General features: G+C 41.7%; 1 protein-coding gene across 1 annotated transcript in view; it reads right to left on the minus strand.

Annotated features, from left to right (window-relative positions):
- Positions 1-2,607: 2,607 nt before the first annotated feature.
- PYGM (glycogen phosphorylase, muscle associated) overlaps positions 2,608-25,348 on the minus strand; it is a 62,169-nt gene continuing 39,428 nt past the window's right edge. Inside the window, exons 10-20 of the mRNA XM_077287324.1 lie at positions 22,970-23,116; positions 22,353-22,516; positions 22,155-22,269; positions 21,084-21,185; positions 18,856-19,003; positions 16,880-16,938; positions 9,098-9,239; positions 6,464-6,671; positions 4,823-4,957; positions 4,600-4,666; positions 2,608-3,169 (exon numbers count right to left, since the gene is read on the minus strand). Coding sequence (XP_077143439.1) covers positions 3,017-3,169; positions 4,600-4,666; positions 4,823-4,957; positions 6,464-6,671; positions 9,098-9,239; positions 16,880-16,938; positions 18,856-19,003; positions 21,084-21,185; positions 22,155-22,269; positions 22,353-22,516; positions 22,970-23,116 — 1,440 coding nt within the window. The 3' untranslated portion in view covers positions 2,608-3,016. The remainder of the gene's footprint in view (positions 3,170-4,599; positions 4,667-4,822; positions 4,958-6,463; positions 6,672-9,097; positions 9,240-16,879; positions 16,939-18,855; positions 19,004-21,083; positions 21,186-22,154; positions 22,270-22,352; positions 22,517-22,969; positions 23,117-25,348) is intronic.

A 25,348-nucleotide genomic window follows, 5' to 3' on the forward strand; every position in this document is an offset into this window, starting at 1 on the left:
AGGAGGTGAGCTGTGACATCACCTATTGTGAATGGAGGATCCAGTGTTATCTACTGTAAATAGAGATGTATCTTTTTATTCTAATCCTGTCTGTGATGAAAGTTATGCTGGTCAGAATAGAAAGTGTGATGAGTCTAGTGTAAGACCTAGTGGCCTGTGTGACCATTGCAAGATGTTTTCATTTATTTTATGTAGATAGTGATTTGGAAAATTGAAAAAAACATCAAAACTTATTTTTAAAATACCTTTAGCATGAAAACCTGATTTAAAGGTTGTCGTTTTCCGAAGACACATTCCTTTTAACAGTCTTTTCTGGACCTTCAGAAAATTGATATTGTATGATATCTGTCTGCGATTGACTGATGGAATAATGTTATGTTCTCCTTTGTGCTATCACATGTAGATGCCAGAAACATTATATATGTCTCAAGCTGTTGCTGCCATTCTCATCTAGATGGAATGCCTTATGTATTTGTGATGTCTTCTTCCTTGCCATAGTTAATGGGTTTGTACCCAATTGGTAAGATAGAGAATGAAAGGAGCGGAGGTGCGGATCTATGACCTATTCTCAGGATCAGTCAGCGGTCAGACTTACCAACTTATACAACCCCTTTAATAACAGAAACCCCTTTTGTTCACTGGATGGTGTGATACAGACTAATTTTAATGTTTTCCATATTTCCTTACATTTCCAACAAACTTAATTGGTATTGACGGGCGCAGACTGTCTGTTCTAATTGTTGCAGGGATCAATACAGTCATCGTCTGATGAACTTGTTCTATTTTCACTGCCTCTTACTGGGTCTGATTCAGGATCCAAGTGGCCACCTCTTCTACCATATATTGTTCTCCACATAATATTGTCATTTCTGACCGCGGACCCTCTTCTTATCCACTTGACAATGGGGAGAAATGCAATAAAATAACAAAAGAAAGATTACGTACCTATAGAAACTCTCCCACCGCTCCGGGGTTCCCCAACGGTCTTTGTTTACTTGGCTGCAACCAAGAAGTCACATCGACATCCATAACAGCCTCAGCCAATCACGGGCCTCATCGGTCACATCTCTGAAGGGGGGGGGTCATTTGTATAGAGCAGAGACCATCGGGGTGCTCACAAAAAGTGATGGGAGATTTAGAGGGGTTGTTTTACTCCTTACTCTAATTTTGTTACACTCTAACCTGTGCTGGATTCTACTAAAAAGACCCCGCAATGTTTTACTTTTTGCTTTTACCTTCCCTCCACTTTTTTGTTTCAATAGCACAAGTCCAGATGTTTACATGCTCCTTTCCTGTGCTTTTTCCTTAAACTAGCACCTCCCTGCTGATACCTCTGCACTATTCTCTGACAGCTCACTTCATCCCCCTGATAGACTGCCAGACCGGCCTCCAAGAGAGAACTATCAATGGCCAAAAGCAATTGCATCTCTGGCATTTGCATAAAAAATTCTAGGCTGTTTCTTTTGGAAAGTTTAGGCTCTCAAAGGCCATGACATCACAACCATTGAAAGAACCGGAATAGGTTCTCAATGGTCATGCCATCACAACCATCAAAAGAACCAGAATAGGTTCTCAATGGTCATGACATCACAGCCATCAAAAGAACGGGAATAGGTTCTCAATGGTCATGCCATCACAACCATCGAAAGAACCAGAATAGGTTCTCAATGGTCATGACATCACAATCGTTGGAAGAACCGGAATAGGTTCACATGGTCATGCCATCACAACCATCAGAAGAACCGGTATAGGCTCTCAATGGTCGTGACATCACAACCATCGAAAGAAATAGAACAGGTTCTCAATGGTCGTGCTATCAGGACTATTGGAAGAACCTGAATAGGCCATCAATGGTCGTGATATCACAATCATCAGAAGAACTGGAACAGGCTCTCAATATTCGTGACATCACAACCATTGGAAGAGCTAGAATAGGCTCTCATTGGACGTGACTTTCCAACCATCTGAAGAACTGAAACAGGCTCTCAATGGTCATGATGTCACAACCATTGGAAGAACTGGAACAGGCTCTCAATGGTCTTGATATCACAACTGTCGAAAAACACGAAAGACCATCTAGTCCAACATGAACAGAAGTTGACAAGAAGCAGAGCATTCGAAGGCATGGTGCATGTGCCGAGGGAGGGCACAGAAGCAGAATCCTTACAATAAGTACATTCCTGTAAGAATCCCGCAGGTGGATGTAGTTTATAAATATTCCAGAAAAAATTCTAATTTAATGACTTTATTGAATTTTACTCATTTTTTCTTGATCATGGACAGCCCAGTTATCATTCATCGACATTTATCTGCGTTCCAACCTGGTATCAATGTTTTGGAAAGATGAAAACTAATGGAAGCTATTGTATGGTGTTTGAGGCTCAGAAAAAAAAGTTGGTTAATTGATGTCCTTCATGTTAACTGAAATAAAAAAAAGCGCCAGAATCGGATATACACTTTAGTCCCAAAGGGAAGGGGAGGGCAGGCCTGTGTCAGACTGATAAGGCGAGAAAGAGAGAGGAGAAGGATGAGGGGAGTGGGCAGGAAGGAGCAGGAGAGATGGAGAGGGCTTTTTTTTCCACCATGTTATATGATTACAGACACAGAGCAGGATTATACTACAACTTTATTAAATAAGACATTTCAAACTGCTATCCAAAAATTCAACGTAAGTCATTAGCTCACCCTTACTGTATACTCTGACCGTGTGTGCAGGTGACAGTGAGGGTCTATCCGGCTTCCGGTACTGTTCCTATTAAAAATATTATAAATAGGATATTCTTACATTTCTCTAATTTTTTGTTAACTGGAAAACTCAGGTATAACCCATCACATCCAGATGCTGAAGACCCCAAAATTAGGGTAGAGCCTGATTGGTAATTCAGTACGAGACGGTATTTAACTAAAATGGAAGGAAAGCTTATTTATGCTTTCCATATTTTGGGATTGGATTTGAGTAAGGGGGTCTGAAAAGGAACAGTATGACATTGCGGGGCATTCGATAACTCGAAGAAACTTATTCGCGTGGAACATCAGGTGGAGGAATTTTTAAGGTGCTGGGCTCGACACCCCATATTTCCCGGGCGTACTGAGAAATTGTCCTGTCACTTGAGAACTTTCCTGAGCCAGCAATGTTGTGGATCACTTTGCGAGTCCATTCTTTGGTGTTCTGCATAGGAGAGAAAACAATATGTTAGCAAAAAGCTGGAAAATGAAGTGATGTATCACAGGTTAAAGTAGATCATGCAAGTCATGAAGTACACGTCCTCTGGATTAAAAGGGAACCTGTCACCTGATAAAAGCTGCCCAAATTACAGCCAACATGAATCAGACACTTGTGGCATTATTACAGTAATGTATGGTTTACTCTGAAATGCTGTGTTTCCGAGAAAATGTACTCAGTAAAAACAGCCAAAATGCATCTAGGATGATAAGTCTGAAGCTGGTCTCTGGTGGCCTCTCCCTGCCCTGCTTCCCTAGACTGGCAGAGCTCTCCATATACACACAGAAATAGAGACCTATCAGTCTAAAGGAATGAAACGGGGAGAAACAGCACCCTGGTAACACACAGAGCTGACATCCAGCCCGTATTACTCGGAGGGACAATCTCACATCCAGCCTATATTACTGGGAGAAACGCTCCCCACAAGATAAAAAGATCAAACTGCAAAGTGCATATTGGTGGGTCTTAAAATCCTGCGCTGGCACTTATTTTGTTTTATTTATACATTCATACGCTTGGACTTTTCTTTGCTACCATATTTATAGATAGAGATATCGAGAGCCAAGCACTTTTTGACCATTGACAAAGTCTGTAGGATCTTCTGATTAATTATTTTGCTTGGGCCACTCTTCACTATACATTTACATCATAACTTTTTCACTTTATTCGTCCACCTCCATTTATTTTATCTTATCTGTTTTGTCATGTATAATATTAATTAATGTGTCTTGTCCACTATATTTTCAGTAAAGATTATTTTATTATTTCATTCTAATGCTGGATTTGTGGAGGTGGTATTATGGTTCTTTATATTTCCAGCTGACTTTTTTAGTAGTCCATAATTTATACCATTAGATGTTAACACATAAAAAGAGACTTGTCAGTCTAGAGGAGTGAAGCGGGGAGAATCGACACACTTGAGACACACAGATCTAACTTCCAGCCTGTATTACTGGTAGGGACAATCTCACATCCAGCCTATATTACTGAGAGAAATGCTCCCACAAGATAAACAGATGAGACATGGATCAAACTGCAAAGTGAAAATCAGTGGGTCTGAAAATGAGGAAAGGAATGAAGATTTCGGACAGAAACCTGGTGCCAATTTATTAACTAAATGTAACCACTAATATATATATAATTCCATTATAAGAGGATTAGTATCGAGGTTATATCTAATATCTCAGCTTTGATGATGTCCAGATACATTTACATATGTGACCAGCTTTCACTGCTACAAGCTTTTTTAACAGCTGTAGGATTTTATTGCTTCTGCACTGCTGCAGGGCGCTTATGGAAGCCTATCCATCTATGTGTCATCCCGTTATCTCTGTGCAATGTGTGTCACTGTGACAGTCTGGACCATGACAGTTCACCTTGTAAAGAGCGCTGACAGATTCTTGACATCTGATATAATCTTCATAATCTGCAAACACTTTGAACCTGAAGAGAATAAGCGAATATTTGTGAGCGGGGAGATAGGAGAAAGCTGGAAGAACCAGCCGAGGAAAAGAGAATAAAATCTGAAGAGCAGGAAAGACGAGAGGAAAATATGAAGTGAGAGAGAAGAGACAGAGCGAAAGAAAGAAAAATTGGTACCTGTCGTGATTCATCAACATGTTGACAATGTCCTTGAAGAGGTCAGGTTGTTTTGGGGAGAAATATCCTGAATTAAGCTGATCAATCACTTGCCTGAGCTCAGGAATCCTCTCATAATACGACCGGGCATTGTAGCTGCACAGAAATCACAGACATCTTAGTGTTATAAGAAGCGTTTAGCGTCTATGTACCTAATTTATGGATGCAAATCATAGATATGGTCCTCCTACTAAAATACACAAAGAAATCATTGCAAATTTTCAGTTCAACTTCCTTTAAGGAAAATTTTAATTTTTGCATTTTTCATTTTTCCTCCCCCTCCTTCCAAGAGACATAGTTTTTTTTTTAATTTTTCTGTAGACCTAAGCAGTATGAGGGTTTTTTTTTTCAAGAATAATTTGAATCACACCAATCAATTTGCCATAAACTGTACGGAAAAAAAAAAAAAAAAAATCGATATAATGGGGGAAAAAATGCAATTCCACCAATGTTTTTTGGGTTTCGTCTTTTAGAGCGTTCATTGTGCAGTAAAAATAAGACCATTCTCCAGGTCATTACAAACACACAGATACCAAATTTGTGTAGTATTTTTTTTTAAACTATTATAGTGATTTAAAACTATTTTAAATGTCGTAAAAAAAAATTAGTTTGTGTCGCCAATTTTCGAAACCTGAAAACCTGTTTATTTCTCCATCAATGAGGCTGTGCAATGGCTTCTTTTTGTGTGCCATACTGTAGTTTTTTGGGGGGTACGTTCAATGTTTTAATCAAATCAATGTTTTAATCAAATCAATGGTTTTAATCAAATTTATAGCATTTTTGTAAGAGTTGCGTTGTACAAAAAATGGTAAATTTGGAATTCAAACATTTTTTCTTTAAGTACCATAAGGGTTAAAACCACTTTCCTTTTACAGATGCGGCAGTACCATATGTGCTTATTTTTTAACATTTATTTTTAATTGGAGAAAAGGGGTGTGATTCAAACTTATGTTTTTTCTATTTGATTAAAAAAAAAAAAAATAAATAAATTTTTCTCGATTGGTGTAAATGCTACAGTTCTCCTGAATCCGACATAGTTTTTCTTTTGTTCCTGCGACTCTTTGTTCCTGAGATATTGCCCTTTCTTCCCTTTATATAAATGTTGCCTTTTTTTGCCAACTGGGTGTGATCTTCAAGAAGCCACCCATAAAGGTGTTGCTGACCAAGCCCACTTGATAAAAAGTCTAGAATTTATGTACAGACAAGAGGAGGCCATATCTCAGGAATGGTAAGGTGTAGGAACAAAAGAAAAACATCGCCGGATTCAGGAGAACGGCGGCATTTACACCAGGTAAAAAAAATTATCAATTCATGGCAAGAGACTGGTGTAGTAGAAATTTAAAGAACTCACTAATTTATAACAGTCATTATGATTAGTTGGTGTGAATGTTAACCATCCATAACAGAGGCATGTGCTCTCATTGTAGCCAATGTCTGGTACATGACCTCAGCACTAATAAGTACGGGGCATACTGGGATGTCTAGTGCTTGTGACCAGTAAAAATAGGATTGTCCAATGGTTTCTGTTATTTTTGTGACCTTCAAAAACAAAAAACGGTAAAAAAAATATTTATATTAGGACTAAAAAGGGTAATCGCTTACCCTTCACGGTCTACACGTTCCACATCTGGTACTCTCATGCCGAAGATAAAGAGGTTGTCTTCTCCAGCTTCTTCGGCCATTTCCACATTGGCTCCATCCATAGTCCCAATAGTCAGAGCACCATTTAACATAAACTTCATGTTTCCGGTGCCGGATGCTTCAGTGCCAGCAGTTGAGATCTGCTCAGAAAGGTCGGCAGCCGGAACCACTAAGAAGAAGCAGACAAGGAATTTGGCAAGTTATTCTTGGAGAATCTAAACCCCTTTATCAGAAGTATCAATTGGTCAAAGCCTAGATGATGGTACTGAACGACATAAGGGGTTATTAATCATTCGGACAAAAGTTTTTTTGTAAGCTTTGGCACTAAAAATTTAGATTTTCGGAAGTCTGACCAATTGTGGAAATGTAACTGGTTTTCTTTAAAGGGAACCTATGATCAGGTTGTCCTGTACTAACGGTTTGGGAAGGGACAAGGGAAGATCAGCTCACCTGAAGGTTAGAGCTCCTTTCACATTGCGTTCATTCCCATGCTCAGTGGTCCCATCAGGGCTTACGTTTGAACACGCCAAACTGAATTTGGGTATATAGTTGCCTACAGGCCCTTTGACTATAATGGTGCCGACAAAGTGAACTTCTGCTCAGTCTTGCATCATTTTCTTTTTGGGTGTATATGCCTCCTGGAGGCGGACACTCAGACCTAGTAGACTGCGTCTTAATGACCCCCTACAGTATACGTATGCATCCGAAAATGATGCACAACAGAGCACTCGTTGACTCTGTCGGTACCATTATAGTTTATGGCACTGTTGGCGTATATGCCAGAATCCCATTTTGTGGGTGGATTCGACTGTAAGCCTCGATGGTACCAACGAATATGGGACAAAGCCCAGTGTGAAATGGCCCTAAATATACTAATTGCACGGAAAACTTGAAATACTGCAAGGTCCAGAAGGAAACAGAAAAAATCCAGCAAAAGGAAATCTTAAAACAAATCACTTTTATTTTAAAAATGTTAAAATCCAGAAAAATCCATCCAACAACATAAGGAAAAAGTGGACACATTTCAGGCACAATCCTTAGCCATTGACTTAGAAAAGTTGGACTTGTTTAGCTTGGAATAAAACTCTAATTTCTAGGTATAAATGTATGTGTGGTTAATACAAAAAGCTAGCACAGTAATCTTACTGTCAGGACTCAACCCAGCAACAAATGTGCACCAGGCGGCAGCTCTTCTCTCTGAACTATTCAGATTGCTGGACAGTTCCTTGCTAAACCAGATACTAGTACCTGTGTTGTTCCTGATTGTCTCCACCCCGAGTTCCTGATTGGCTCAACCCTGTGATGTCCTGATTGAACACACTACTTAGACCTGGCACAGCACTTTCTTTTTTGCGAGATTGTTGAGCTCTCAACCTTTAGTCTAGCTTCTTTCTACCTGCTGCTTATCCTCAAGATTCTACTGCTGCTACCGTGTACCGACCTCTGGTTATATCCTGACTATGATACCTGCTTATCCTCCCAACTATACTGCTGCTCCGTGTACCGACCACTGGCTATCTCCTGACTACGATACCTGCTTATCCTCCCAACTACACTGCCGCTCTGTGTACCGACCTCTGGCTCTTAACTATAATACTTGCGTATCCTCCCAACTATACTGCTGCTCTGTGTAACGACCTCTGGTTATCTCCTGACTATGATACCTGCTTATCCTCCCAACTATACTGCTGCTGCCGTGCACCGACCTCTGGCTATCTCCTGATTACGATTCCTGCTTATCCTCTCAACTATACTGCTGTTCCGCTGTTCCGTGTACCGACCTCTCGCTATTTCCTTACTATGATTCCTGCCTATCCTCCCAACTATACTGCTGCTGCCGTGTACCGACCTCTAGGTATCTCCTGACTACGATTCCTGCTTATCCTCCCAACTATACTGCAGCTCTGTGTATCAACCTCTGGCTATCTCCTGACTATGATACCTGCCGATCCTCCCAACTATACTGCTGCTGCCATGCACCGACCTCTGGCTATCTCCTGATTATGATTCCTGCTTATCCTCCTAACTATACTGCTGTTCCGTGTACCGACCTCTGGCTATTTCCTTACTTTGATTCCTGCTTATCCTCCCAACTACACTGCTGCTTTGTGTATCGACTTCTGCCTTTTTCCTGACAACGTTACCTGCTGGTACTGCCATTAGTGGTTGTAATGTCACTACTCCAACTCAGGTCAGTCCATAACAGTTACAAAGGACCAGGGTACATTCGTTAAGTGCAGAGAAAAGGAGAATCCAGCAGCCAAATAATAAAGGGTTCTCTACAGTTAGTGTAGTAACACTGGAATGCTCGACAGCCAGAGGCAGTAATGGCAAATACTATATCAGCACATGTGTATAACTTGTGCAGAAAGGCTGAACTTGATGGTCCTGTGTCTGTTCACAACCTATGTAACTATACATGGAATACCCGGCTACAGTGATCAGATACGGTGATAATTAGAAAGCTGCTTAAAGGGCTAACAAAAGGGGGGCAGCTGATTAGTATGAGGAACCTGAGAACGGGTTCCCATTAATTTAAAGCGCGTTATCATGGGAGGACGAAAGCATGTATATGATCTAACACTGCAAACGCACCTTTCTCTGCAAGTGAGACGCGATAGTTCTCCAAGAATATAAGTTTGAGCCTGTCTCCTACTGCAGGGTCATTGTTGATGATGTCTCCCACAGAAGTGATCAATTTGATGATCATCTTGGCCACATGATACCCAGGAGCAGCCTATCAATGGATGACAGAGAGACCAATGATACAAGAAAGAAGAAAGGAAAACGGAGAACGTGAAGGAGGGGGGGGAGAGAGAATAAATAAGACAGTGATGGATGAAAGGGGATACACTGCATGAAAGTAAGAGCGTAAACAGAGAGATGGATAGAGATAATAAATGTACACATCTGTAATTGTGTTGCTCTCTGCATTATCATATGTCGACATCTTTAGCCCTCGTGTTGCTAAATATTAAGTCAATTAATAACAAGTGACAAACTCTCGGCTGTAGCACTTGCATATGGAGAACATAAAGCATCACAGTATTTACACTCATGTATATTGTGCAGAATGGATTTCCTGGCTCTGAAATAAAGGAATATTGGAAATCCAAAAAGATTCTCGTGACCACAAGTAAATAAAAAGGAGACATAATTGCTTTCATGTAGATTAGAAAGCCCCGACGATATAATGTAATCACAAAAAGACATAATAATAATAATAATAATAATAATAATAATAATAATAATAATAATATATTGAATTTAAAGTGCTGATTGAATCTTCTTCATATGTGAGTGTTTTACGCTTTGGAAAGGATTAGCGATCAGTGAGCATGCTGGGATAAGGTGTTATCTGAGCATGCTCGGGACCGAACAGAGGGTCTTCGGTGTGCTCAAATAATATGTATGAGTCCCTGCGGCTGCATGTCTCACGGATGTTTGACAGACACAACACATGAGGTACTACCTAACAAACAGTCAAACTTATATTAGACTATTACAACCTCTTCTTCACATTGATTTTAGCAGCAATAGACTGACTCAGACCCTACTTCTTTGTATACAAGCTACAGTATATCTAACCGTGCTGCAATCTAAGTAAATGTCATTGTGTAGAGAGGGGGAGGAGGTGAGCTGTAACATCACCTATTGTGAATGGTGGATCCTGTGTTATCTACTGTATATAGAGGTGTTATCAGTCATTGTACAGGAGGGGGAGGCGGTGAGCTGTGACAACACCTTTTGTGAATGGTGGATCCTGTGTTATCTACTGTATATAGAGGTGTTATCAGTCATTGTACAGGAGGTGGTGAGCTGTGACATCACCTATTGTGAATGGAGGATTCTGTGTTATCTACTGTATATAGAGGTGTTATCAGTCATTGTACAGAAGGAGGTGAGCTGTGACATCACCTATTGTGAATGGTGGATTGTTATCACCCCAATGGCGAGGGTCTCAGAGGAACGTGGAAGTCTGCAGAATACAAAAATCCAGCTCATAGGGCAGTGGTAACTGGGTTGACCATATATCTACTCCTAACGCCAACACTAGAAGTAGCCGGGGATCATTCCTACGTTGATTCTAGATGACACGCGCCAGCCGGAGAATCTAGCTACCCCTAGTAGAGGAAAACAAAGACCTTTCTTGCCTCCAGAGAAGGGGACCCCAAAGCTGGATAGAAGCCCCCCACAAATAATGACGGTGAGGTAAGAGGAAATGACAAACACAGAAATGAACCAGGTTTAGCACAGAGAGGCCCACTTACTGATAGCAGAATAAAGAAAGGTAACTTATATGGTCAACAAAAACCCTATCAAAATCCACACTGGAAATTCAAGAACCCCCGAACCGTCTAACGGTCCGGGGGGAGAACACCAGCCCCCCTAGAGCTTCCAGCAAAGGTCAGGATATATATTTGGAACAAGCTGGACAAAAATACAAAACCAAAACAAATAGCAAAAAGCAAAAGGCAGACTTAGCTGATATAACTGGAACCAGGATCAGTAGACAAGAGCACAGCAGACTAGCTCTGATAACTACGTTGCCAGGCATTGAACTGAAGGTCCAGGGAGCTTATATAGCAACACCCCTAACTAACGACCCAGGTGCGGATAAAAGGAATGACAGAAAAACCAGAGTAAAAAAAACTAGTAACCACTAGAGGGAGCAAAAAGCAAATTCACAACAGTACCCCCCCCTTAGTGAGGGGTCACCGAACCCTCACCACGACCACCAGGGCGATCAGGATGAGCGGCATGAAAGGCACGAACTAAATCGGCCGCATGAACATCAGAGGCGACCACCCAGGAATTATCCTCCTGACCATAGCCCTTCCACTTGACCAGGTACTGAAGCCTCCGCCTGGAGAGGCGAGAATCCAAGATCTTCTCCACCACGTACTCCAACTCGCCCTCAACCAACACCGGAGCAGGAGGCTCAGCAGAAGGAACTACAGGCACAATGTACCGCCGCAACAAGGACCTATGAAATACATTGTGAATAGCAAACGACACAGGAAGATCCAGACGAAAAGATACAGGATTAAGGATTTCCAATATCTTGTAAGGCCCAATAAACGAGGTTTAAATTTGGGAGAGGAGACCTTCATAGGAACAAAGCGGGAAGAAAGCCATACCAAATCCCCAACGCGTAGTCGGGGACCCACACCGCGGCGGCGGTTGGCAAAGCGCTGAGCCTTCTCCTGTGACAACTTCAAGTTGTCCACCACATGATTCCAGATCTGCTGCAACCTATCCACCACAGAATCCACCCCAGGACAGTCAGAAGGCTCCACATGACCCGAAGAAAAGCGAGGATGGAAACCAGAGTTGCAGAAAAAAGGCGAAACCAAGGTGGCGGAACTAGCCCGATTATTAAGGGCAAACTCAGCCAACGGCAAGAATGTCACCCAATCGTCCTGATCAGCAGAGACAAAACACCTCAAATAAGCCTCCAAAGTCTGATTGGTTCGCTCCGTCTGTCCATTAGTCTGAGGATGGAAAGCAGATGAAAACGACAAATCAATGCCCATCCTACTACAAAAGGATCGCCAGAACCTGGAAACGAACTGGGATCCTCTGTCTGACACAATATTCTCAGGGATGCCGTGCAAACGAACCACGTTCTGGAAAAACACAGGAACCAGATCGGAAGAGGAAGGCAGCTTAGGCAAAGGAACCAAATGGACCATCTTGGAGAAGCGATCACATATCACCCAGATAACGGACATGCCCTGAGATAGCGGAAGATCAGAAATGAAATCCATGGAGATATGTGTCCAAGGTCTCTTCGGGACAGGCAAGGGCAAGAGCAAACCGCTGGCACGAGAACAGCAAGGCTTAGCTCGAGCACAAGTCCCACAGGACTGCACAAATGACCGCACATCCCTTGACAAGGAAGGCCACCAAAAGGACCTGGCCACCAGATCTCTGGTGCCAAAAATTCCCGGGTGACCTGCCAACACAGAGGAATGAACCTCGGAAATGACTCTGCTGGTCCACTTATCCGGGACAAACAGTCTGTCAGGTGGACAAGACTCAGGCCTATCAGCCTGAAATCTCTGCAACACACGTCGCAGATCCGGAGAAATAGCTGACAAGATAACTCCATCTTTAAGAATACCAACAGGATCAGCGACTCCAGGAGCATCAGGCACAAAGCTCCTAGAAAGAGCATCGGCCTTCACATTCTTTGAACCTGGTAAATACGAGACAACAAAATCAAAGCGGGAGAAAAACAATGACCAGCGGGCCTGTCTCGGATTAAGGCGTTTAGCAGACTCGAGATACATCAGATTTTTGTGATCAGTCAAGACCACCACACGATGCTTAGCACCCTCGAGCCAATGACGCCACTCCTCAAATGCCCATTTCATGGCCAACAACTCCCGATTGCCCACATCATAATTTCGCTCGGCAGGCGAAAACTTCCTAGAGAAAAAGGCACAAGGTTTCATAACAGAGCAACCAGGGCCTCTCTGCGACAAAACGGCCCCTGCCCCAATCTCCGAAGCATCCACCTCAACCTGAAAGGGAAGTGAGACGTCAGGCTGGCACAAAACAGGCGCCGAAGTAAACCGGCGTTTCAACTCCTGAAAAGCCTCCACGGCAGCAGGAGCCCAGTTAGCTACATCGGAGCCCTTCTTGGTCATATCCGTCAAAGGTTTCACAATGCTAGAAAAATTAGCGATAAAACGACGGTAGAAGTTAGCGAAGCCCAAGAACTTCTGAAGACTCTTAACTGACGAGGGCTGAGTCCAATCAAGAATAGCTCGGACCTTGACTGGGTCCATCTCCACAGCAGAAGGGGAAAAAATGAACCCCAAAAAGGGAACCTTCTGTACACCAAAGAGACACTTTGAGCCCTTGACAAACAAAGAATTTTCACGCAAAATTTTAAAGACCAACCTGACCTGCTCCACATGCGAATCCCAATTATCAGAAAAAACCAAAATATCATCCAGATAAACAATCAAAAATTTATCCAGATACTTCCGGAAAATGTCATGCATAAAGGACTGAAAAACTGAAGGCGCATTGGAGAGCCCAAAAGGCATCACCAAGTACTCAAAATGACCTTCGGGCGTATTGAATGCGGTTTTCCATTCATCACCTTGCTTAATGCGCACAAGGTTGTACGCACCACGAAGGTCTATCTTGGTGAACCACTTGGCACCCTTAATCCGGGCAAACAAGTCAGACAACAGCGGTAAAGGATACTGAAATTTGACAGTGATCTTATTTAAAAGCCGATAATCAATACAAGGTCTCAAAGATCCGTCCTTTTTTGCCACAAAAAAGAATCCCGCACCAAGAGGGGAAGAAGACGGACGAATATGTCCTTTCTCCAGAGACTCCTTGATATATGAACGCATAGCGGTATGTTCAGGTACCGACAGATTAAACAGTCTTCCCTTAGGAAATTTACTGCCTGGGATCAAATCTATAGCACAGTCACAGTCCCTATGAGGAGGCAGTGCACTGGACTCAGACTCACTGAAGACATCCTGATAATCAGACAAATACTCCGGAACTTCCGAAGGCGTAGAAGAAGCAATAGACACAGGCAGGGAATCCCCATGAATACCACGACAGCCCCAACTTGAGACTGACATAGCCTTTCAGTCCAGGACTGGATTATGGGTCTGTAACCATGGCAGCCCTAAAACAACCAAATCATGCATTTTATGTAAAACCAGGAAACGTATCACCTCGCGGTGTTCAGGAGTCATGCACATGGTAACCTGTGTCCAATACTGCGGTTTATTTGCTGCCAATGGTTCAAGAGTAAAACCACAGCGCTTAGCAAATGAGAGATCCATGAGACTCAGGGCAGCACCTGAATCTACAAACGCCATGACAGGATAAGATGACAGTGAGCAAATCAAAGTTACAGACAGAATAAATTTAGGTTGCAAATTACCAACGGTGACAGGACTAACAACCTTAGCTATACGTTTAGAGCATGCTGAGATAACATGTGTAGAATCACCACAGTAGTAGCACAAGCCATTCCGGCGTCTATGAATTTTCCGCTCATTTCTAGTCAGGATTCTATCACATTGCATTAAATCAGGTGTCTGTTCAGACAACACCATGAGGGAATTTGCGGTTTTTCTATCACATTGCACCGAATTAGGTGTCTGTTCAGACAACACCATGAGGGAATTTGCGGTTTTGCGCTCCCGCAACCGCCGGTCAATTTGAATAGCCAGGGACATGGTATCATTCAGACCTGTGGGAATGGGAAAACCCACCATAACATTCTTAATGGCTTCAGAAAGGCCATTTCTAAAATTAGCGGCCAGTGCACACTCGTTCCAATGTGTCAGCACGGACCATTTCCGAAATTTTTGGCAATACACTTCAGCCTCGTCCTGCCCCTGAGACATAGCCAGCAAGGCCTTTTCTGCCTGAATCTCAAGATTGGGTTCCTCATAAAGTAAACCGAGCGCCAGAAAAAACGCATCAGGATCAGCCAATGCCGGATCTCCTGGCGCCAGCGAAAAAGCCCAATCCTGAGGGTCGCCCCGTAAGAACGAAATAACAATTTTTACTTGCTGAGCAGAATCTCCAGATGAACAGGGTCTCAGGGACAAAAACAATTTACAATTATTCACGAAATTCCTAAACTTAAACCTGTCTCCGGAAAACAGTTCAGGAATCGGTATTTTAGGTTCTGACCTAGGATTTCTGATAACATAGTCTTGTATGCCCTGCACACGAGTAGCCAGCTGGTCCACACTTGTAATCAAGGTCTGGACATTCATGTCTGCAGCAAGCATAGCCACTCTGAGGTAAAGGGGAAGAAGAAAAAAAAAAAAAACTCTGAATCTTCTTTCTTATAATCCCTCTTCTGCAATGCATTAAACATTTAATACTGGCCTGGCAAACTGTTATGACCCCAATGGCGAGGGTCTCAGAGGAACGTGGAAGTCTGCAGAATACAAAAATCCAGCTCATAGGGCAGTGGTAACTGGGTTGACCATATATCTACTCCTAACGCCAACACTAGAAGTAACGACCCAGGTGCGGATAAAAGGAATGACAGAAAAACCAGAGTAAAAAAAACTAGTAACCACTAGAGGGAGCAAAAAGCAAATTCACAACAGTGGATCCTGTGTTATCTACTGCATATAGAGGTGTTATCAGTCATTGTACAGGAGGTGGTGAGCTGTGACATCACCTATTGTGAATGGAGGATTCTGTGTTATCTACTGTATATAGAGGTGTTATCAGTCATTGTACAGGAGGAGGTGAGCTGTGACATCACCTATTGTGAATGGTGGATCCTGTGTTATCTACTGTATATAGAGGTGTTATCAGTCATTGTACAGGAGGAGGTGAGCTGTGACATCACCTATTGTGAATGGAGGATCCTGTGTTATCTACTGTATATAGAGGTATTATCAGTCATTGTACAGGAGGAGGAGGTGAGCTGTGACATCACCTATTGTGAATGGAGGATCCTGTGTTATCTACTGTATATAGAGGTATTATCAGTCATTGTACAGGAGGAGGAGGTGAGCTGTGACATCACCTATTGTGAATGGTGGATCCTGTGTTATCTACTGTATATAGAGGTGTTATCAGTCATTGTACAGGAGGAGGAGGAGGAGGTGAGCTGTGATATCACCTATTGTGAATGGTGGATCCTGTGTTATCTACTGTATATAGAGGTGTTATCAGTCATTGTACAGGAGGGGGAGGTGAGCTGTGACATCACCTATTGTGAATGGTGGATCCTGTGCTATCTACTGTATATAGAGGTGTTATCAGTCATTGTACAGGAGGAGGAGGTGAGCTGTGACATCACCTATTGTGAATGGTGGATCCTGTGTTATTTACTGTGTATAGAGGTGTTACCTTTTGTTGCATTCAAGTCTGTGATGATAATGAGTCTGAGAAGCCTTCTGTACAGAATAGGAAGTATGAGTTTAATATTAAGTTTAGTGGGCAGCATAAAGATTGAAATATTTCAGATTTTTTCAATTAGTTAGCGATATAAAAAACTGAAAACAACATTATCAAAGAATGTTAACTCCTTGATGACCTGTGATGTACATATTCAGCAAAGGGTGTGTGAAGGGAGCCAAGAAGCTGGAGTTGCTCCATACCGAGCAGATACTGCCTGTAACAGCAGCATTTGGGGCTGATGTCAGTCACCGACAGTAGAATTTTAGTGGAGCAATTACTGGTGCACCGTCTCTCATCGGCCCCCCCATGATGCACTAGCGCGGTACCAATAGTTTACCGTGACATCCACTGAACGATGCCATGGAAGCTGATGTACATTTTATGTTGTAGGCTACATTCAACGGCCAAGATGTGCAACCACTGCCTTACCATAAGCTATAACCTGGGTGTACTTACTTTTCCTCCAATCATCACGGTCCTGGGTACCCACTGCTTGCTTGGATCCTTCTTTATGCCTAGAACATTGATAAATTAACATCAGTTCTGTACCTTAAACCAAATTTCTTAAAATTTCTGTAGGTCACACATTAGGCCATAGCAATTAAAAAATCAGGGCGAGCGGAGCTGCCTTTCTTAGTGGAATCTTGTGGTCTAACGGGTAACGTTTCTCCTTGTGGAGAGTGACATGCCATGCCTGGCATACCAGAGTGAGGAGACTTATAAGCCATGCACGCTCCACTGCAAAATTAAATATGCAAGTTGTATCTTCAGAGAGGAAGAGGACTAGAACTCTAGTGCCACCTACTCCTCTTCCTCTCTGAAGAGACAATTTGCGTTTTTACTGGAATCCTAAAACCACAATGAGCAAGGATTTCAATAAGTGGCTATGTGCACACAATGTCTTTTTCAGGCAGATTTCGTCACAGGAACCACCTGAAAAACCTATAAAAAATGTTCTAAAAAATGACCATATCCATTTCTATGTAAAAACGACTTGTGCACATGTTCGGGCTTTTGAACGTCTTTTAATCATTTCACATTTGTAAAAAAAAAAGCCAAAATGGTTTAAAGAAGACCATTCTTCTGGGATTTTCTGCTCCAAAAACTCTGTATTTAACAATGCAAGTCAATGCAAAAGCTCAAGTGAAACCGGATGTTTTTGGAGAATTTTGCCACCGTTTTTGCTTAACAAACAATAGTGGTTTCTTAATTTTTCAACGAAGTGAAAAAAACGATTGTAAAACAGTAGAACCATGAAAAAACTGTCCAAAAATTACCCACTGAAAGTCTGAAAAATTATCAGTAAACAACTGAAAAAAAACAACACAAAAGACGCTGCAGGAAAGAAAATCGTGTGCGCATAAGCAGTAAGTTACAAGTTCTGCTGAATCTTTTTACAAGTCCAGTAGATATTTCAATTTTTGGATCCAGTTCGGGATAATAAAAAAATGTCATCCATTTGCATCCCATTTAGGCTACGTTCTCACCATCAGATTTTGATGTTGCAAATTTTCCCATTAAGTAAAATAGGTACCTTGCTTTTTTTAAAAAAATACACAGTGTTAAAAACTCACCAAAACCTGTGAATGTAGCCTTGATATGCCAAGATATTGGCACAAATTGTTGTCATAATAGTAAGTTAATTAATATTTAGTGTAAAAATGCACCACATTTTTAGAACGGCATGACCCACTTTGATAAATCTGACGCCTTTTAATTAGAACATTTTAGTAAATTTGCCACTATGGGCTCTGTTCATAATCTACGGCTTGTCTTTTTTTTGTCTTGTATTCATTGACATTGTTTGCTCCATATTCATCAAAATGGCTGTTCGTGAAATTTGCGTAAAACAAAAATTATTAATAAAAAATACAATTATTGTTTCTAAAGTCACTTTTATTTTTTTTGTCACGTGGTATTCGTTGCTTTTTTTTAGCTCCGTATTATTAAAAAAAATTATGCGATTAATTCATGAATTATATGAAAAATGTAAAAAACGCTCTCTCTTTTTGTCTTTACCTTTTTCTTAAACTTGTTAGTGCCAAAAGTCACATCTATAATTTGGCAAAATTGGCATAGAATTTCAAGCATTCCTAAAATTACTCCGTGGGTGACTTGGAGTATATTTGTAAAAAAAAAATGTTGCATCTTTTTTTTTCAAAAAATTTCAATTAATGAATATTTTAGCCACAGTTTACAATGACGAGCATAAAAAAGGCAAACGCGTGTAAAAAACAAAAATAATAATTTTGCAAATTAAGAGAATAAGGTGCAAATTAAAATTAGGCGAAAACCAGACCAAAAAGGTGCAAATGCAATAACCAACCCCAAGCGTTTTCTATCTCTTGGGCCAATTATATGTGAAAAGCAAAAAATGAGCTTCACTAATTTGCACCTGTACGTCGGAGCTCCCTCCATATACATTTACTCACGGTTGTATAAGGTGATCACGTGCAGGCAGTTCAGCAACTGCCTCTTGTATTCGTGGATTCTCTTCACGTGGACATCAAACATCGAGTTTGGATTAATCTTCACTTTGTATTCATTCTCCAAGTACCGTGCAAACTTCAGCTTGTTTTCCTGCACGAGACAGAGTCTTATGGGGTCGGAGGATTAGAGATATTCTTCTAAGATTGTATAACCCCAAACGTCTGAACGTTTCACTCTCTGTTCACTCTACAACGAGGTTGTAATGAAAGCTGATGCCAGCTGGGTGAGCTGTGGTGTAGAAAAACACACACGTCTGCCGAGAAACTTCACCGGCAAACTCAGAATGTGTTAATCACCGTGTTATGGCTTCACAATGATTTTGTCAATTTTCTCTGATTCGGGAAAAGTGGCTCGTTAAAATACCGGAGAAAAATGATTAACTGCGCTAAGATAGGAAAGTTCTTAAAAATAGAATGGAATTTTGTGATACCTTCAAAAAGTATGGAAAATGGATTTGTGGCATCTACAGGTTGCGATCATAATATCTAAGGCTATGTTCACACAACTTTTCGGTCGGAGCGTTTCCCATGGAAAAATATGACCTTCCACAGACTGCACTCGGATCAATGTTATTCAATAGAGTAGTCCAGCTGATCATTCTTTTACATGGACTGAAGGTCGGAGTGAAAAAATTTGCACTAGTTTCTTCCGTCGCCTATTGAAAAAAAAAAAAAAGAATCGGATCCCATAAAGAGCCTCCGTATAACATCCGATTTCCCTGGATATATTTCAATCCCTAGCATAATAAACTGATTTTTGTCTTGTAAATTTTATCCACTGCTGATACATAAAAACAAACTGAATATGGATAACAATGCAGATGAAAAAGCGTCATTTTTTTCTTGATGAAAATTGGATTTTTTTTTATACGGCCCTATGAACATAACCTTAGAAATACCCTACAATAAAGCTGGCTATACATGAGATAGCATGTTTGCCTCAATACATTTTCTTTCACTTGGGCCCATTACACGTGAAAATCTACAATAGATTCACTAATGTGCACCTGTATGTCGGAGCTCCCTCCATATATATTTACTTAGAAATACCCAACAATAAAGCTGGGCATACCTGAGATAACACATTTGGCTAGTTACATTTTCTTTCACTTGGGCTAATTACATGTGAAAACCCACAATGGCTTCACTAATGTGCACCTGTATGTCGGAGCTCCCTCCATATATATATTTACTTATAGATGCTCGACAATAAAGCTGGTCATACATGAGATAGCATTCGGCTGAATGTTGGTTTGGCGGGCAGCTATCTCTCCTGACTTCTAAGGGCTCGTTCACATGTTCGATTTTCTCGTACAAGAGCATTCTGAGGCTGTGCACATATCCGATTTAATCCTCGGACCGAGCGGTCTGTGGAAAATATCGGAAACATGTTGTATTTTTATCCGAACTTTGAAAAGCAAGTCTATAGCTCTGTGAAAAATGTGATCGCACTTGGATAACATCCGATTGATCTTCGATTTTCACAGACTATCAGAAAGGAGAAGGTGGAGAAACTTTTTTTTCCTACAACGTACAAAAAGAAACTGATGCCAGTAGGACCAAACGCTGATCAAAATAATCAGTCTGTTTTTCTCATCGGTTCTGTGAACGAGTTCTTAGACTCACTAAGTGTTCATGTGTTTTAATCAAAAAGTGAAAAAAATTTAGCTGCCAGACAAAAGTTTCAACTGCTTGAAAGCGTGAGAAAAAACTGCTCCAAAAACATTCAACAGCGTTTTTAATTTTCATGAAATTATGTCCACTTTGCTTGGCTAGATAAAAGCAGCAGATTTTTTGGGGAGAAAAATGCTGTATTTATGCTACATGGGAATATGGATTTATGTCTGTAAGCTCTGGGGTCAAAGGAGTAACGTTTCTCCTTTTAGAGAGTGACATGCCAAGCTTGGCAAGTCAGAGTGAGGAGACTTATAGGCCATGCATGCTCCTCTGGGAAATTAAATATGCAAATTGTCCCTTCAGAGAGGAAAAGGGCTAGAACTCTATAGCCACCTATTGGAAGCAATGATCCTACAAGCTCAGATGCTTCTCGTTACGCCGTGGTATCAGCGCTGGGAAAAAGATGGTGCGTTATTTCAACCGTCTGTCAAAGATCACAGAAGTGTGAGCGTTCGTATCATCTTTATTGCATATTGTTTTTATTTTTTACCAACCTGCTTGACTTTCGCAATATCTCTGATGAAAGCATCATCGTTGACAAAGTTCAGCAGCTTCTTCAGCTGGTCGAGATTAGTGATATAATCCTCTCCAATGCGCTGGAAAAAGAAAAGTGATTGGAATAAATTCCAGCATTGCACATGACGGTACCTGCACACAGGGCGTATATCCGGGAAATATTACCTATGTGCACACAGAGACTTTTTGGGGGAGTTTTCATAGCAGAAACAGAGCAGAACCTCCAAGTTTTTGAGATTTGGAGAGTTTCCCGCTCAGATTCGTCTAAAAAAAACTCCTGGAAAATCTCTGTGTGTATTTCGAGATGGAAAATCCACTGCATATTAGTAGCAGCATTGTAGGTGGACATGCAAAGTTTTTAGCCGTATGTTTTCTAATGTGGATTTCAATGAAAAATCCATATGGCTGTTCAAACAGAGTTTTGAAAACCGTACAAAGGGATAAAAAGAAATGGCATGTCATTCATTGTGGAATCCGTTTCAAACTTGACACTGAAATCAAAACTGTTTGCTCAAAATAAAAGTGGAAAAAAAAATCCCAAATTAAAAATTTTCTAATAAAAAAAACGCACTAGGACTGAAAATAATGGAAAAAAACACATTCTGGCATTGATTTATTTTGAAAACCATGTTGGATTTTTTTTTCAGCTCGGAAAAAAAAAATGTGGGAGGATACGTCCACAGGGGGTCTCTTAGATATCGGAGTTTTCCCAGGTGAAGTCACTTGTGCTGTATATCGTTAAGCATAGAGAGTGGGCAAAATCTCAGTTGAAGCCGCCCGAAGAGTGAGATTGTCTCTTGTTTTGACCACTTTAGGGTTTCCAAACCGCATTTTGATGTTCTGAAAATAATTATTCCTGCTAAATCATGTGGTCAACTAGTTTTCATCTTTGGTAAAGTAGACGTTTACGATCTTTTATCCTACGGGAATGAGATGTCAGATGAGGACCGGAAACTTACAGGAAAGTCGGCATAGGATGAGGCCATAGTTTTGTATGTCCATTAGATGCTTCCTGGGGCGCACGTGGATGGGTGCTCCACACCTCTTACCTCTGCAATGACTTCTGCCAGGCCCGGGTTACACAGCACCAACCATCGCCGGGGAGTGATACCGTTAGTCTTATTCTGGAACTTATGAGGGTCCATCTCGTAGAAATCATGAAAGCTGAAATCATAAAAGACTAAAGTGAAAACAAAAAATGCGATTAAAGAGGGAAACGTGTCCCGCGCCCCGGCACGCATACTCACACGGTGTCTTTTATGATATCGGAGTGAATCTGAGCGACGCCATTCACGGCATGTGACCCCACGATGCACAAATGAGCCATGTTAATCCGCTTTACCGAGCCCTCTTCAACGAGAGACATCCTGCGCAAGCGGTCAACGTCTCCAGGAAACATGGAAGAGACTCGCTACATCGGAAGGGACAGGAGAAGCATTAGGCGTGAAAGTAGCAGGGCAAAAAACACCGACAGTGTGGCGGAAAAGAGAGGGGCGGTCCAGTGAAAAATTATTGATTGGTGGGGGTCCGACTGCTAGGACACTTATCTACTAGAATGGAGCGGCACTGCGCATGGCCGACCGCCGCTCTATTCATTCCCCATATAGGTAGCCTTGGTAGGAAATGAATGAAGTAGCGGTCGGGCGTTCAACTCGCAACTCCATTTTGTAACAGGGATAAAAACTCATCATTGCACCAACCAGAGGGAGTCTTGGCACTTGGACCCTCACCAATCAATTAATTATGACTCTATCCTGTGGATAAGTGATTACTTTTTTTCCACTGGACAACTCCTTTAAGTAAAAAACTATATCTATGATAGTGTGCAAAACATGTTCTTTAAATATTTCAAGTAAGATCGTACATTGAGGTGTCTCAGATTAATTTCATAGATGATATCCAAGTGTCTTGGGAGCAAATTCTGCAGCAGATGAACCGGCCAGCGCTCCAAAGCCTCGGGCAACACTGTGTGGTTGGTATAGGCGCAGGTCCGGACAGTCAGGTCCCAGGCCTAAAGTACACAAGGGAAGAATCATGTCAGTGGGCGGACGTTTAGTATTGTCACATGAGCATTAATGGTTCTGCGAGGCAAAATGTTTGAAGGCGAATGCGGATTTGTTGAGGAAAATAAAAAACCTGATGATAACATGACTCAGAGGACCAATTTGATCAACTTCATGCAAAAATTAAACTACCCTCTTTCCCAAATTTACCAGTGCTTCTATACTAAAACATACTGGGCAGTTTTGCTAGATGACTGATGAAATGCTGCTTGTACATAGTCAACCAAGTGTATTGTGCCAAATACTGCTCATTTAGGAAAGTGGGGCCCACCGGGGATTTACCCATTCTCCCGTGGACCAGTTCAAGCCTGTTTGTATCCCTGCAAATTGGGACATAGTCAACCAAGTATATTGGGTCAAATACTGCTCATTTAGGAAAGTATGGCCCTCCGGGGATTTACCCGTTCTCCCATGGAGCATGATCTCTTTATGTAGAAGAGCACAATGACCACTGCAAGGCAATGTGATAGTTAACGTGAATGTTTTTACACGCGGCATGTAAGAAAATCACGGCATGTACTACTTTGATCCATTTTTTTTTACTAGACGATCATTATAAGTCAAAAAAGGGATCGTATATGGGCTGCCATCGTATGTCATGCGTTTTTCACAGATCCATGATCCTGAGGTCAACCAAGTAGTTTGATTATAAACAAAGTCCTATGTGAATGGGGTGCTACATGCAAAATATTTATGCACAGTAGTTTTTTTTCCTGGTATCTCAGTAATCACATTACTGGAGCCCTATTTAGCGGTATTATTTTGGCATTATATGGCGATATAATGTGGGGTGGAAGTACAAGTAGCAGGTAAGGCTATGTTCACACGTTGCATTTTTGCTGCGTTTTTTAACGCAAATTTAAAGCTGCTTTTCACATCACCAGCAAAAACTATGAGATTTCAGGAATCAGCACAATTGCTTTTTTTTTTCCTGATTGAATTGGAAAACGGACCCTTTCTTGAAAACTGCACAATGTAACTTCTTTCATTTTTTTCCGGTCTCCTTTGAAGCCCGGCCATATGCTGGTTTTTAAAGGAGCTCTCTAATGACAAGCATGGGGGTCTTCAGCAGACCCCCAGCTGACGTAGTAACCCATCAGCGACCCCTGATCACTTCACAGGCACACCGATGGGCGCATGGAATGACGTGTCCCCATGCCGGCATGTGTCAGAGTTTGACAGTCAGGTCCTGCTGGGTATGGGCCGAGCTCGCCCTATGTGCCGGCTCCATACACCCCACTTCCAACTTGCAAAGGGGTTAAACATCTACTGTAGACAACTTACACATATGACCTGCACCCAAAACACAGCAAAATCTGCTTTTTATAAGTAGCTTTCTTTTACTGCCAATAGAGCAGGTTTTGGCTGCAGGAAAAAAATAAATGCAGCAAAGAAGCAACGTGTGAACACAGCCTAAACCTCATCTTGTAGCTTGGAGCGATTTCTAACAAATGGGTTCAGAGAACAAGTCTCAAAAACGAATCTGTACAACTTTTCTACAACTTTTCTACTGTTATAATAGAACGGACTTTAGTGGTGAACTCGAAATCTTACCAATAGTCCGAGGAGGACCCTTAATCGTGCAGAGATGAGATACCGGGACTACAATGACTTTTTACTAACGACCGGACTATTATGTCCCAATTAACGTCAGTGATGGCCGCCGTGGATCCACCATGATGGGGGGGCGCTGCCTTTCCTCCCGCGTCTTCGGTCGTAGACTATACGCTCTGTTACTAAACGCGGCGATTACTTATAAAGGGATCATTTACAACCATCTGTTTAAAGGAACGGAGTGAATGATATTAAATGCCGCTGATTACTTCTGTGAATTGCAGCCGGTCGTCGGATTCTCAGATCCCATATGAACTGTCACAAGATATTTCGGTTATGAATGTCTCTGCTTATTACTCGGCGTGCTTGATTTGATTAATGTAAGGACGGGAGTCATGGAGAAAGCACGCTGCGGAAGAAAGATCTACCGAGATGGAAAAAGACAGCAGGTAGCTAATGATGACAAAGGATGATCGGCAGATAAAAGACAAAAGAGGAGAAAATGTATGGCCGAATAAATGACGATTCTGGAGGGGTATAGCGGTTATAGGACACGGAAGGGTTAGGCGCCTTTATCCACACGCAAAAAACCCTGCAACGTTCAGCCTTCATATGTTGGGCTTAAT

This window comes from Ranitomeya variabilis, chromosome 2 (assembly GCF_051348905.1).
Source record: "Ranitomeya variabilis isolate aRanVar5 chromosome 2, aRanVar5.hap1, whole genome shotgun sequence".
NCBI lineage: Eukaryota > Metazoa > Chordata > Amphibia > Anura > Dendrobatidae > Ranitomeya > Ranitomeya variabilis.